Source organism: Hippopotamus amphibius, chromosome 7 (assembly GCF_030028045.1).
Source record: "Hippopotamus amphibius kiboko isolate mHipAmp2 chromosome 7, mHipAmp2.hap2, whole genome shotgun sequence".
Classification (NCBI taxonomy): Eukaryota; Metazoa; Chordata; class Mammalia; order Artiodactyla; family Hippopotamidae; genus Hippopotamus; species Hippopotamus amphibius.
In genome coordinates, this window is record NC_080192.1 from 109,295,627 (window position 1) to 109,312,468 (window position 16,842).

Consider the following 16,842-nt stretch of genomic DNA (forward strand, 5'->3'; position numbering starts at 1 on the left):
TAAAAAGTTTTTATAGACTACCCTTATAAGTATTCTGACAAAATCTGTCATTTTCAATGCAAATGAATATATGTGATAGAATTAAAAAAAAAAAAAAGATTTTGAAGGCTTCTTTAAGAAAAGGAAACAATCAGATTTAAGGGCATTGCATCATTTTCAGATTCAACTTAAAATGGGAAAGCTATAAGATCAATTTATTGAACACTGAGTTAGAAAACAACAGCCAAGGAAATCATCATAATTATATTTACCAGCAGAAACAAAACAAATAAACTCCAAAGCATTATTTTACTTGACAATATTTAAAAATTTGAGACATGAACATAATTTTCAAATATTAAACATGCTGTGAAGGAAAAAAAAATTAAAATAGAAAAAGAAATATAAATATGTACATAAAAATGCTGCAATGACAAACTTAATCACCTTATCTAAAAAAATTTTAAATTTACTTTCCCGTGTCTTTAGGTCAGCATTAATACTGCAGACAATTTAAATGATTTAACCTTTACAAAAAGGTTTCAGGTTATACCTGAAATCATATTATCACTGTCTTTAGAGTTTTGTTAGAATATATTAACTACATTTTCCAGAATTTATGTTCTCACTTATCCAATATCCTGTTTCCTAATAAGTTAGACTATAAAAATTCCTTCGGCTAATGTCTTATCCAAAAATAATTCTCTATATAATTAAAAAACCAAAACACTACAACTTTAAGTTTCTCCACCCCATATAATGAAATCTTACATATCACCACTGACATTTACATGTTAGATCCTGTACCTTTGTGGCGATGCAGGAGGGGTATAAAATGTTGATTTTGAGGGAAAAGGTTGCTTCTTCAGTGCCTGCATAAGGTTGGGTTTATATTCTGGATCAACACACCATAAGGAACCTTTTCCATTAACCTAGAATAAAATATATAAAGAATTAGTAACCTGGAACTTTAAGACACACACAATCAGTGTCTCAATGTTTTTAATAAATGTGTGTGGGAAAAAACCCTAACAGTACCTTTTGAGTACAATGCAAAAGTTGAAGTAAACTTGCTAGGTAGGAATGCACTATGTGACTAAAAGCCCTGGAGGCAGACGGCCTGGGTTCCTGGCCCCAGCTCTGCCATTTACCTGCTGTGTCATTTTAACCTCTATTTCTCTGGGCTATTGTTCCCTTATTTGTAAGGTATGGATAATAACAGTACCTACCTCATAGGTTTGTTCTATGGATTAAATTATGCATAAAGTACTCTGCACAGTGTGGCACATAGGGCCACAGGACTGCACAACTCTAGGACATGGCATTCACCTCACAGTCTGTGAAAATGATACAACACCAAGCTGTGCAGAGAACAGCATGAAGGGCTGTACAAGGTGGCCCTCCACATGCTAAGATGTCAACATATGTTACCCATTATCATTACTGTTAAAGAAAAAACAAAAGAAAAAATTGCGTAGTATCATTCCCCCCAAAGTGCTAAATAATATGACATTAGGTGATGCATCCAAAAAAACTTTATTTTTTATGGCATTAACACTAGTGTTTAGTTTCCCATTTACACTGTTTAAATTCAAAGCAAGCAATTTAATGAAAAGATGGCAAAAGTCTCAAAGGGTAGTTAAGTCAAAAACTGAGGCATGGAAAAGACTCCTGTAAAAGCTAAAAAAGAGGAAGAAGTATCATCCCTTCCCTCAAGATGGTTAAGTTACATTTGAGGAACGTCTGGATAATATGGTAATGGGCACACAAGCTCAGATTTCATGGAAATACTCATTAGAATCTAAAAATAATAGAATTTGTATGATTACTGGAAACTAGAGAAAATATAAACAGAAGTGCCTGAGAAAGTGCAAATGGGAGGTGCCTGAAAGAATGGCCCACCTGCTCCACAATTCCCCTGATATGAAGGAACAGCTCACCTGGAAGGTTAAGTGGACAACGTACCTGAAGAATCTCGCTAAAATGATCCAATGTGTAAGGGGAAAGGCCAGGCTATGAGATAATTCCTTCAAATAGGTTTGAGAAATGCTACATATTTTACCTCTTTCCTTCTTAGAAGGTCACACTACATATTAGCAGATTAAGGTCCTAAACAGTCCTGCTTTAATTAAACCCATTTATGTAGTTTCCCAAAATTATTTGACACAGAACCTCTTCCTCCCCGGAAACATCTGAGGAAGCTGGTGTTCTGTGGAACATCTATGAGAAATTAATGAATTCTTGTAGAATATACTTTCCGAATATTAACAGAAAAAACTACAGACCTTGATTACACCACGAAGAACAATAAATTCCCCTTTAATGGTCAGTCTAGCACAAAAAGAAAAAAAAAAATCCCAACAACAAAATTCTCTGACAACTTGGAAATTTATAAACTCCTGAATTAAAAAGATATCCAAATGACAATTACAGATTAACTAGTAAATAAAGGGTATAAGAAACACAGCTATACAAAAAATTAAGTGGATGTGGTCAAATGCCATACACTCTAGTTGAGCTAGTCAAACTAAATAGCTAAAGGACTTCAGGAGCTGTAAGATCACCTTCTAACTCTTCCTTCAGGACGTATCTTTCCTACTTCTTTAACTGAACATCCATCCCTACCTATACATTCTGAACAGTATGACTAGAAGCACATCCCTACAAATGTACCACATCTACCCACAGCTTACATACAGAACCCCGCAGCCATGCAAAGAGGAGGTCCAACTGCAAACTCATGCCACTTCCCCAGAGAAAAAACACTACTTGTACTGAAGTTAAGAGTACAAACAAGCCTTGGAGGGAGAATACCTACTTTGGAATCCTGGCTCTGTCACTTAAGAGCTGTGTAACCTTTAGAAAAATGTCTATGTTCTCTGTGTATTAGTATGCTCTCTCTCTATATATAGAACAGCACCTACCAGACAATAAGCACTCAATAAACATTGGCTACTACTATTACGTTTTTTTTTTTTCTTTTCTTTTTTAATGTTTATTTATTTAGTTATTTTTATTGGCTGTGTTGGGTCTTTTTTGCTGTGCGTGGGCTTTCTTTTTTTAGTTGCGGTGAGTGGGGGTTACTCTTCGTTGTGGTGCGCAGGCTCCTCATTGCCGTGGCTTCTCTTGTTGCAGAGCACTGGCTCTAGGCACGTGGGCTTCAGTAGTCGCAGCACATGGGCTCAATAGTTGTGGCTCACAGGCTCTAAAGCACAGGCTCAATAGTTGTGGCGCACTGGCTTAGTTGCTCCGAAGCATGTGGGATCTTCCTGGAGCAGGGATCGAACCCATGTCCCCTGCTTGGGCAGGTGGATTCTCAATCACTGCGCCACCTAGGAAGCCCTACTATTACGTTTTATGTTCATTTTCTTTGCAGTTTTAAAAACTGTTCCTGTTTCTTCCAGTCTAATAGCATGCAAATGTTTTTGTTTCTATTCCACTAGTTATTGATATTAAATCTTAACAAATGTTTTTGAAGATAAAAATGGTACTGATGAACTCAGTGACAAGAACAAGGACGCAGATACAGAGAACTGGACTGGAGAACTCGAGGTATGGGAGGGGGCGGGGGGTGAAGGGGAAACAGACGAAGCGAGAGAGTAGCACAGACATATATACACTACCAACTGTAAAACAGATGACAGTGGGAAGTTGCTGTATAACAAAGGGAGTCCAACTCGAAGATGGAAGATGCCTTAGAGGACTGGGGCGGGGAGGGTGGGGGGGACTCGAGGGGGGGGAGTCAAGGAAGGGAGAGAATACGGGGATATGTGTATAAAAACAGATGATTGAACTTGGTGTACCCCCCAAAAAAATTAAAAAAAAAAAAAAAAGACATATTGTAAAGCACAGAGAACTATAGCCATTATTTTGGAGTAACTTTAAATGGAGTATAATCTATAGAAATACTGAAGCACTGTGCTGTACACCTAAAACTAACATAATACTATAAAATTACTATACTTCAATAAAAATAATAGCATAATTTTTTTTAAAAAGGACACCATCAAGAAAGTGAAAAGACAATCCACAAAACTGGATAAAACATTTGCAAATAATATATCTGACAAGAAATTTATATCCATTACATATAAAAAATATTATAATTCAGCAACAAAATGATAAATAATTTAAAAATGGCCAACAGATCTAAATGGATATTTTTCTAAATAAGATTACAAATGGCCAATAAGGACTAATATTGTTAGTTTATCAGGGAGATGGCCAATAAGGACTAATATTGTTAGTTTATCAGGGAGATGCAAATCAAAACCACTATGAGATACCATTTCTTACCCACTAGGATCCTAGGGTGTAATCAAAAAGACAGTTAATAACATAATGATAACAGGTAATATTAAGTGTTGATAAGGACAATGGAACCTTCATACATCATTGGTGAGGATGTAAAAATGGTGCAGCTGCTATGGAAAACAGTTTTCAGTTCCTTAAAAAGTTAAATGTAAGAGTTACCATACAAGCCAGAAATTCCACTCCTAGGTATACACATACGGGAAATAAAAATTATGTCCACACAAAAAGGGATTCCTCTAAGACTTTTTTTAAGAGTAGTTTTAGGATGACAGCAAAATTAAGAAGATACAGAAATTTCCCATCTATCCTCTGTCTTCACACATGCATAGCTTCCTCCATTATCAACATCCCCTACCAGAGTGGTACATTTGATGTACATCTGTTACAACTGATGAACCTACATTAATACAACATTAACACCCAGAGTTCATAGTTTATATTATGGTTTACTCTTGGTGTCGTACATTCTAAGGTTTGGATAAATGTATAATGATATATACCCATCATTGTAGTATCATACAGAGTATTTTCACCACCCTAAAAATCCTGTGCTGCGTCTGTTTATCCCTCCCTCCCCCTCTGCCCTCTGACCAACCACTGATCTTTTTACTGCCTACATAGTTTTGCCTTTTCCAGAATGTCATACAGTTAGAATCATATAGTGTGCAGCCTTGTCAGACTGAGTTCTTTCACTCGGCAACATGCACTCAAGGTTCCTCCATGTCTTTTTATGGCTTGATAGCTCATTACTTTTTAGTACTGAATGATATTCCACTGCCTGGATGTGCCAGAGTTTACTTATGCATTCACCTACTGAAGGACATCTTTGTTGCTTCCAAGTTTTGGCAATCATAAATAAAGTGAGAATAAATATCCACGTGCAGGTTTTTGTGTGGATGTGTTTTCAACTCCTTTGGGTAAATACCAAGGAAGAAAATCACTGGGTTGTATGGTAAGAATCTATTTAGTTTCGTAAGAAATCACCAAATGTATTTTCCCACCAGCAATGAATGAGAGTTCTTGTTGGTCCATATTCTCACCAGCATTTGGTTTTGTCAGTGCTCTGGATCTTGACCATTTAATAGGTGTAGTGTTATCTCATTATTGTTTTAATTTGCATTTCCCTGATGACATAGGATGTAGAGTATTTTTTCAGATGCATATTTGCCATCTGTATATCTCCTTTGGTGAGGTATCTGTTAAGGTCTTTGGCCTATTTTTAAATCAGGTTGTTTGCTTTCTTATTGCTGGGTTTTAAGAATTCTTTGTAAATTTTGGATAACAGTTTTTTGTTAGATATTTCTGCAAATGTTTTCTCCCAGCCTGTGGTTTGTCTTCTTTTTCTCTTGACATTATCTTTCATAGAGGAGAAGTTTTTAATTTTAATGAAGTCAAGCTTACCAATTATTTCTTTCATGGATTGTGCCTCAGGTGTTGTATCTACAAAGTCATCACCATAACCAAGGTTACCTAGGTTTTCTCCTATGTTATCTTCTAGGAGTTTTATACTTTTACATATTACATCTAGCTGTGTGATCTGTTTTGAGTTAATTTTTTAAAGAGGGTAAACTCTATGTCTAGATTTTTTTTTTCTGCACGTGACTGTCCAGTTGTTCCAGCACCATTAGTTGAAAAGACCTTCTTTGACCCACTGTATTATCTTTGCTCCTTTGTCAAAGATCAGTTGACTATGTTTATGATAAGATCCTGAAAATATTTTTAAATTAGATGGTAGTGTTGTTTGCATAAACGCGTGAATATAAAACCCAAATAAAATGAATACTTTAAATGGGTAAATTTAATGTGAATTATAACTCAATAAAGCTCTTTTAAAAAAAGAAAAAAAAAAAAAGAAGATATTTAATCTTTTGATGATACAAATGTCAAAAATATAAGGTATAACCTGACCCCGTCCTACCATGAGGTACAAAACTTCCTCAGGACTAACCCACAAGATTAGTGAGATTCAAACTTACTAATTTTGTTTTTATATTACACCTTTTTTGTTTCAAAAACCCTTTCTTAAAATTTGAATTACACTTCACAACACTGACAATTATATAGACAACAATAAAACTGACCTGTGTCCTATTCCCCTGCTCCTTTTTGCTTGTATAAAATCCTACATGATGTAAGCTACTATGATTGCTGAAGATTTAATGTGACAAATTCCAGGGTGCTTCCATTTCCTGAACTTTTTTTCAAGGTAACATTAGTCTATTACTGAGGCTTTTTTACCTCTGAATATCATGTCATAACAATTAAAGCAGAATGACACAATGAAAGAACACTGTTTCACAGATTTTAAAACCGAGGTCCTAATCATTGCTTATTGATTCAAACTAAACTATGTGATATTGGACAAATCATTTAATCCCCAAGAGTCTGTCCTCTCTTTCATATTTTACCTGTAAAATTAAAAAAAAACAGGCCACTTCACTGAGTTGTGATGAGATTCAAATAAGGTAATTTACATGTGACACAGAGCTGCAAAATAAGTGAATATTAAGGACTTATACTGAAATTGGCATATATCAGTAGTAAGTTTATATGGCTTAATAACAATGTATTCCTACTCCTTTTCTTCTCAGATGAGGGAGTTTTAAAAACAACAACAATAGAACAAAAAAAATCAATTAATTCTGAATAAGAAACAAAAGTTAGAAAAAACAAGAGATGAATTAAATTGATAAGGGAAAAAAGCTCTTGTCTGAGGAACAGTATGGTAATTGAGTGTAAGGCAGTTTTTAACATTCTAGCAACTTAAATATATTGGAAAAGAAAAACTATGGGTGTCATATCACACTGTAATATAGAAAGAAACATACCATACTATCAGGTGAAACTTTTTCTGCCCTACAGCAGCAAAATACCACATGAACTACACTAAGTAAGTATTTGAAATTTTAATTTTTTTCCAAAGGAAGTTTTACAAATGTATTTTTGAATTAAGTGATGGAACATCTTAAATTAGATATATTTTCAGTCACTTGGCCTAAGTGGTAAATGTGTTTTGAAGACAGGTAAATAAAACTTTAAAATGTTAGCAACCACAACATCCTTTGCCCCCAAACCACTTCAGTTCCATATAGAAAAGATATGCATGAATTATTATTCATATATTGACTATGACAATTACTTTAATAATTCTAACCATGTTCTATCTTGGTATTCCTGAGATTATACTCCTAGAAGCTGTTTAGTTCAAATCTACTTTAAAAATTCTATTGTGAGAGAATTGCAAATTGTTTTGATCTTAGAAGAACTGCTATTTCCTTGAAATAGCAAATTGGAAGAACTGGTACTGAAAACTTGCAGTTCAGGGCAGTTTGTATCTTGAGTAAGGTCTCCAAATAACAGTCTGGTTTATGTTACCATGGCGACACTTCCGTTCACTAGGTCTGTTCACAAACTATCAGTAACAAGATAAAATTATGTATTTGCTAATCTATGTTATAGAGTGTAGAGCAAAAAACTTATTTTTAATCTAAGTCTCATTTAAAAACTCTGCCTCTTTATTAAGTTGCGCTTAGATGATGGAATAAAAATAATTAAGAATTTTAGAAGCATTGTTTTAAAATAAATTTGCCTATTACAAGATACATTTTTTTGCACAATGGAAACAGGAAATGTGCATTCTCTCATGTACTATTTTGCATTTTGGAACTCTAAGGCTTCTGGACTTATCTGGTAAAGAACCACAGAAGGTTTTGAAGAAATGAAGAATATACTAAGAATTGAACTTTAAAAAGATATATCCTAATGGAAGTTGTAAAGAAGATAGGGAGAAAAAACAATGTTCACTATTTCTGAAATGTTTTTATGTACCTGCCCTGTACATTTTAATAGTTTCCCTCCTTGACTACCTTTTCCAGTGGTTTTTAGAACCACTAAATTTAAAAGGGCATTTGTAACTCTTGCTTATAGTGTGAACTTTTATGGTGGCTTGCATGGTGGCTTCCTTTCTTGGGATTCAGCTACTGAAGTAAATCATTACTACGACAATATACAGACTAAAACTGTACTAAACTAGGTAAAACTTCTAATTTCATGTTTCCCAGCTAAAATCTCACATTAAATGTTTTAGTATGGCTTTTACAAAAAGTTAGAAAAGTAGATTTAAGATTTCAATGTTAACATTTAAAACATAAAAACAAAACCAAAACAAGAAAACACCATGTCTAGCTTTTGTAATTTTAAAATCCTGAGACACAAATACCAAGCCAAGATTTTTAGACCTGTCTTTTGAGAGTGGTAACTGTGGTATGGATGAGGGTAGGGAACTAATCAGCAGCTATAAGAGCTGGTTGGGTATCAATATCAACTTGTAGTTTGACCTGGACCTCTGTTAGTCTTGCCTTCTTTTTTGAGATCATCATCTCTAGATAACAGCTATGCATCAGAAAACTGCTTTTAAGGTTGCCAAAGTCCATTCCAACATCTAATGGAAGTAAGTATAACTTACGTGCCTTTTGCAGATTGGAAGAGAAATAAAAGAAGTATTTTATAAATTAAAAAAAAAGAACTCACAAGCATCCCCAATCCCACTTGAATGTATCACTTTCTGTCCAAATTTCAGACATTTAAGTAAAATGATCCATTGGTTTTCATGAAGACCATCACCCACCAGTTCCTTCCCTCCCACCCTGACTTGTGGTGATAGCTGGCTAATTGTTGTCCCAATATATTACAATTTCTATATTTAGTCTCACATTCTTTATTAGCTCATACAATAATTTCTTTCTCTTTATCACACTCTTCCTGAAATCTGGACTGTATGCGTTCCCATTCACTAGCTCTAACTTTCTTAATTCCTTTCCTTCTCGAAAGATTCAAAAATGCTCAGGTTAATTATATAAATAATGCACACAATTAAAAATTATGGACAAGAACAAATCCCTTTTCACCCCTACCACAAATTATACCACACTGGACATATTGTTCTGGAACTTTACCACAGTGAATATTCTTATATATTGAATTATATTTCCTTGTGTGCAAGCATGAGTTTTACTTAAGGGTAGAAATCAGAATCTGATCCACTAGATCAAAGGATATGCACGTTTCTAATAACTACTACCAAGTTGCCCTCAGGAATGGATGTTGATTTATTTCCCCATATCCTCAACTAATAAAACATTAAAAAATTTTGCAATCCAATGGGTAACAAAGGTTTTTTTGTTCTTTTAATTTGTATGTCCCTGATTACTACAGAGGATGAACATCTCTGCATATGTTTATGGCCATCTGTAATTCTTCCTCTGTGAACTCCCTGTTCATATTCTTGTCCATTTTTCTATCAGGTTTTCTTTTTCTTATTGTATTATATGTGTTCCTTACATATAGCGGTGTGCTGCTGACTGTGAACATCTCCTATCCATTTCTCATTTAATGACATAATGTTGGTAACTTGAAAAGGGCTATGATAGAAATAACCACTGTTCACATATTTTTAATTCTAACCTTTTGGCTCAGTCACTTAACTAATCATTTTCAAGGTTTTTTTTGTAGTATTTGACATTGTTGTTCATTCACACTTAAACTTACTTTCCTTTGCTTCCATTATACCATACTTTTCCTAGACTCTTCTACTGAAAATCAATGCTGCTGACTTCTAAACTTAGAGCTTTAATACCATAACATCATTACTATTCCTGTATTACATTTCTAAATACTTAGTATACAGCTCCCCTTTTACGTCCTGCCATAAGCACAACCACAATAGGTCTAAAACTAGAGAAGAATTAAGGATACAGTTAAATAAAATAAAATACAATCTAATGATGCATAGTGGAAAAGATATATTCAAAATTTCCAACACTTTCAGCCATCTGAAAGGAAAGTTTGACTGCGGCAGGGGAATCTACTTCCAAAATGGCCCACTCATATGGCTGTTGGCAGGAGGCTTCATTTTCTTGCCACATGGACCTCTCCATGGGGCTGTTTAAGTGTCTATATGATATAGCAGCTGACTTCCCACAGAATTAATTAGCCAAGAATGCAAGATGGAAGCCATAATGTCTTTTATGATCTGGACTCAAAAGGCACACTCCCATCATTTCCACAATATCCTCTTGGTTACACAAGTCTGCCCTATTCAGTATTGGAGGGGATTCCACAAGGGCACAAATACCAGAAGGTGGGGCTCATTGGGGGGCCATCTTTGAGGCTGGCTATATCAGAGATTGATCTTTTGACACTGATCAGTCTTTTTTAATGGCCTAGCACATAGTTGGCCTCCATAAATACTCCATGTGTAGCAGAGAATGCGTTACATAGCAATTTATTACATAGCAACAGATAATAACTAACACAACCTCCTTTAAGTTAGTTATAAGGTGATGATGTGTCTAAATGTCTTGCTACCCAGGGTGTGTCCATGGATTACAGGCATCAGGATCACCTGGGAGCCTGTTAGAAACGAGAGAGCCTCAGTCCCCATCCTAGATTTGCTGAAGCAGAGTCAGTATTTTAACAAGATCTCCAGATCATCAGTAGGTACAGTCAAGTTTGAACAGCACTGTCCTATAAAATCCTTCAGTTTCCTAAAAATATAATTACTTGCTCTTTTAACTTTTATTCCAAACAAGAATAGGAGATTTCTGCTACCACTTGGGGTACAGAAAGCCATAAAAGAACATCACTCCTAGCCTAACAAGAAAAAACAAAATAATCTACAAAACTATAATTTCTTATGAGCCTATGTGAGAGCTAAGGCTGCAAGACAACTGAAATAATTGAATTTTGAAGTATGACAGGTCCTGTGAGGAGAGACGAAACATATGAACTGTTTCACTTTTGGTAGAGCATGGAAGAAGTGGCAGTCACAAAAAAAAGGTAAGGAAAAAAAAATACTCAGGACTGTAGGCAGGTAGGAGACCTAAGGAAGACATCCTTGGAGATGGAGAGAGATGTGCAGAACCTACCATGGTCTGAGGCTGGAGCAAGGACATCAGGCAAAGCTCATTCATGCTCCAGGCCCTGAATGAGCATAAGGTGAGATCAGGTGTCACTGTGGGGGAGGCACAAAACCTGCCTAAACCCTGGAAAAAGCTCCACAAGAAGCAAAAGCTATCTGCCACTGAGAGAGAAGCAAAATATCCTCCTCAGTAAAGGATGGCTGCTGTTGGGAGAAAAGTACAAAACCTAGCTATCCTCACACTTTAATGACACTAGGCAACGTATTCAATACTACACAACATTAGGAGATGGGCAGGAAATCTGTTCATGCCCAATCCTCCAAAGATACAAAGCAGAGATCTGCAGCTGCTGGGAAATAGTCACTCACTTGTACCTAGAACTTCCCACTGATATTAGGCAACAGTTACTTACCATGATTGGAATGAGCAAGAAATTGGCTTGAATGGTGGAGCAGTGCTGTCCAATAGGAATTTATACGACGACAGAAATATCCTATATTTGTGCTACCCAATATGCCAACCACTAGTCGTGTAGGTAACTGGCTATTGATGAGTGCAGCTCTAGACTCCAATCTGAGTAGATGGGAGAGACCGTCTGCTCATGGAGAAGACAAAGAAGTGCTACTCTTGAGGCACAGGCATACAGAGCCTGCTTAAGACTAAAACTGGAGCAGAAGAACTGAGAAACCCACCGTGTTCACATCAAGAACTCTGCACCAAGTAACAAGCAAGAGCAACCTATTGTTAAGGAAGGGGCAAGAGTACAGAGAGAAATATTCAACTCCTCTCCCACCTCTAAATGTGTCACAAACGGAGAGATGAAGTTGGAGGGGAAATACTAAGAAAAATCACCTGACATTCCAGGCCTCACACTAAGTACAAAGTATCAGCAGTCCACCTCTGTAGGAAGGTGAAGACTGTGGTACACTGAAGGTAACTATGACAACCACAAAACCTAAACCCAGCTCAATTATTAACTAGATTGACCAATACCTGTCCATACTAACAACCTGACAGAAGTAGAGGAATATCTATTTCTGGATAGATATATTTACCTCAGTGTCTACCACTCTTTAACAAGCAATATCTGACATTTAATCCAGAATTATGTAACACACAATAGCAGGAGATAAAACAATCAACAAAACCAGACCCAGAGATGGACCAGATATTGAAATTATCAGACAGACATTATAACTATGATTAATATGCTTACAGATCTAATGGGAAATTTTAGCAGAAAAATGGAAGCTATTTTTTAAAAGGCAAATGAAAATAGTTAAAAAATATGAAGATGACTTTATCAGGCTGATTAGCAAAATGAACACAATTGAGGAAAGAATAAAACTATAGAAAGATCAATAGAAATGATCCAAACTGAAACAAAGAAAGAAAAGAATAGGAAGAGAGACCGAGCAACCAAGAGGTGAGACAATAGCAAATGGTCTAGTATATTTTTACTTGGAGCCCAGAAGGAGGTGGTGAACCACATGAATATTTGAAGAGATAATGAGGAAGAAAAATTCTAAATTTAATGAACAACAACAAACCACAGATCATAGTCAAACTGCTAAAAAGTAGTGATAAAGACAAAAATCTTGAAGACAGATAGTAAGAAAAAAAAATTACAAACAGAACAAAGAATGGCAACAGAATTCTCTTCAGAAACTATGCAAGCCAGAAGACAAGAGAGTAATGTCTTTAAAGTACTTTAAAAAAAACCCCCAAAAACCCAAAAAACTGTCAACCTAGAATTCTATACCCATCCTCCACAAAATGGTTAAGAAACTATTTTATTGCTAGTAGATCCAAACTGTAAGAAATGTTAAATAAATTTCTCTGGGAAATAGGACTTGATCCAGACAGGGCAACAAGATTAGTCAACTTTTTCTGTAAAAGGCCAGATAATAAGCGAAATAAAATTATTTGAAGGTAGACTGTGATAAATTAAAAATATACACTGAGAACTGTATAGCAACCAGTTTAAAAAAAAAAAAGGAGTAGCTAGTAAGCCAATAGAAGAGAAAAAATTGAATCATACAAAAATAGTCAATTGACAAAAAGGCAGGAAGAGTGGAGAAAAAAGAACAGATATAGCAAATAGAAAAAAATAAGGTAATGATAGATTTAAATCCAACCATATCAATTACATTAATGTAAATGATCCACATTCCAATTATAAGGCAGAGACTGACATGCTGAATAAATAAGAATAATACATAAATATGTGACAAGAACACTACAGAAACTAAGAACAGAAAATTAGAACATTAAAAAGACTAATTAATTATAACAATCACTTAGCTGTACACCTGAAACTAACACAGCATTGTAAATTAACTATACTTCAGTTTTTAAAAGTTTAAAAAATAATAATAAACCCTAATTTATGTACCTATAGTAGACTGAACATAATTCAGCTAGATTTATGTCAATACTGAAGAAACTTAAAAACATCTCAAATGAAAGCAAATGGTGAATATAATTAAGCTCAAGCTGAAGTAATCTGACGACTATTTTTTGCCTTCCTTTGATTTCCTAATATTTTAAGATCTCCATGTTAATTGTCCCCCACCTCCCTAAATATAGCAATGTTCATAAACACTGACCTTGCCATGGCTTCTTTCCACTTTCTGAAAACATTTATTCAGGGACAGATTATGTCGAACAGAATTCTTCCAGCCTGTTGGTGCAGTTGCAAAATATGGGAAGCGGTTCAGAATCCAGCTATAAATTTCTTTGACAGGCAAACATTTATTTGGAGAGTGTTCAATAGCCATATAAATGAGAAGACTAAAGGAGTATGGGGGCTTTGAAGTTGCTGATTTTTTTTCTGGGTTCTGATAGCACGATGGCCCTAAGGATGGTACGTCATCGCCCTCTATGTCATACAATGGACTAACAATTGGAAGACCTTCACTTCCAAAGCTGAAGTTTGTTAGGAGATTAGTACTTTCGTGAAGCCAGTTCAAGTTTGTGAGTTCATCATCTGCTGACTCACTGTCCACTAGAGTGGCCTTTGGCCTGGCAGCATCAACAGCTTCAGGCAAGCTTCCCATTTTGTAAATCTGGCTTAATCCTGCAAACTTTTCAGCTCCTGGAGTTTCAGCTCTCTTTTCCGGAGTCATTCCAATTACTGGACCCATTTACTCTTACACTTCTGCAACAAAAGAAATAATTATCAATCAATGCAATACTTAAAATTCGTAAACTCATGGAAGAAAGAAATACATATTTAAACATCCCCGAATCAGAGAAATTTTACAATCAATACCCCACATAATATTTAAGCACAATATTTGTATAACAAAGATGTTAAAGGTTACAATCCAAGGAACAGAGCTTATTTCATGTTATTTGAAATGACTTAAATAAAATGCAGTACTATAACACAATATGTACAGGTGATATTCACAAAATTAGATAATGTATTTTGAATACTTATTAAAGTCCTAGCCCACAGTAACTGCCTAATAAGTAATGTTTGCTGTTACTAAAAATTAACAGATTATTTCTTTGAATTATAAAACTCTGTAATCTATTCATCTTATGGACATGACTTCACTGTAACTAATAGTCACACATATGGCTCAATACAGACAATAACCAAATTTAAAATAAAGACTAAACAATAATACCAAATAAACCCTTTCCTCAAATCTGAAATACTTACTCTAAAGAAATAACTTCTAATATTTTTATAGTATATCATATTAAAAAGATATTTCTTAATCACTAAATTCATTACTAGCAAAATTATATTTCCTATACATTTATTATTTATTTGTAAATTACAGTATTTTAAACTCTTCCTTCTATATTATCTCATCAAGTACTGACAGTGAAAGGCTGACATTCACTTAGTAAAGTCTGAACTGTCACTATATTTTCAAGGGGAGAAAAAAAGCTGTTTCTAAACTATCCTTTTTTTATTTTTATTTTTTCAATGACTTTTGTTTTCCTTTTGAAACATACTTCAATTAAAAAATCTTACTATGGCAGAATAACTGACCAAAAAGGAAAGTGACAGAACTAGTATGCCACTTAATTCATTTTCAATGGTTCACCAAGGTACCTCATTTCCTCCATTTTCAAATTCTGTGACAAACCCTCTGTATCTTCTATTATTCTATTCAAACTTCTTGCGCTTACCTAAGTGAAATAAGAGAAGTACCCCAGGATTTTATTTTATTTAAAACACAGATGGCAGGTTACTCTAAGAATTATGAAAACTGGTCAATTTTGGATGTAGAACAGTCTATATGGATCCTGGTAGCTATTAGATGTAGTCTCAGAACACGCAATTATCAATAGCATCCATTATCTAACATTTCTGGTGTAAGCCATTGTATTAAATACTACATACTGTATCTCAATTAACTATAAATTAAACCCTATAAAGTAGGCACTACTATTAGGCCAATTTTATTAACCCAATAGTCTTGCTTGGGAGAAGACTCAGAGAGGTTAAGCATCCTGTTTTGAGACTGCCTGGGTAGTAACTGGAATCACCAGAACTTAAACCCAAACAGATGAACCTCAGAAACAAAACTCTAACCACTATATTATCCTGGTAACAGTATATGAATACACATCACCTATGAGTACCAATGACCCAACCCTATCCATTTAAAATCTTTTCACTGTTCTCTCCCTATCCAGTTCCTATTTCTCTCACATACACCTATAACTTGACACGCCAAGACACTGTAAAAAGGAAAAGCTCAAATTGCAACAAATTTGGTTTCTATTTTAATCAATTAAGAAAACCACACATAAAAATATGCACATGTGCACAAATGTGCACACAACCTATTTCAGAGGCGACATCCTGTCCTATGTAACTGTACATTTTATTCATTTTTTCCGCCAAAGTCTCTGCCCATAGAGAATTTTTAAAAATGTAATGGATGAGAATTCATTGGTTAAAGAAAGTCTTGCTTCCTTTAAAAAACAAAAAATAAACAAAAAACACTGTTAGCACTCTGTTCAAAGAGGAATAACTAATTTCTAATGGTCCACTTCTGTCTTTTCACCTATATTCATTTATCTTCAATTACATATAGAAATTAGAGAATACCAAATAGCAGTGGCTAACATTTACTGAGATTTTATTATATTACAGGCGCTATGTTATGGCCTAAAAACACTACTACTTAGTTCTAAGTATGGTCTTTTCTTCCTGACTGTGAATCCCATAAGGGGTAAGAGTATTTTACTTTTGTATTCCTAATACATCATAACAAAATGTTGGGCGTGAGCAGGGACTCAAATTATAATTATTTCCAACTGAAATGAACTCACAATCAACATAAATCAAGTGCTGTGCTACCTACTTTTAAGAGTTATTTTATTTTAGAAACAAATCGTTAATGCTAGGAAACATCCTCACTAGTAACAATCAGAAAACTGAAATCACTGTTATGAACGAGGAAATGGAAGTGAAGTAAGTAGTTTGCCCTACGTTCTAAAGGTAATAAAAAGTGAAGCCAAAATTACAAACCAGGCTGAGTTCAAGATTCAATCTTTTTTGTCTATTAGAATACACTCAGTTTCTTAAGGAACGTATATTTTTAGCAATACTACTTAAAACAGATACTTGACAGTCTCATCAGAAACTAATTCAAAA

At 34.8% G+C, this 16,842-nt stretch overlaps 1 protein-coding gene across 5 annotated transcripts in view; it reads right to left on the reverse strand.

Moving 5' to 3' along the window:
• Positions 1 to 16,842, reverse strand: part of FOXN2 (forkhead box N2) — a 58,875-nt gene that overhangs the window by 14,355 nt on the left and 27,678 nt on the right. For all 5 annotated transcript variants that reach the window (XM_057743147.1, XM_057743150.1, XM_057743148.1 and 2 more), the window contains 2 exons: positions 13,823 to 14,373; positions 787 to 911 (listed from right to left, as the gene is read on the reverse strand). In XM_057743147.1, the coding sequence (XP_057599130.1) occupies positions 787 to 911; positions 13,823 to 14,359 (662 nt within the window). In that variant the 5' untranslated portion in view covers positions 14,360 to 14,373. The remainder of the gene's footprint in view (positions 1 to 786; positions 912 to 13,822; positions 14,374 to 16,842) is intronic.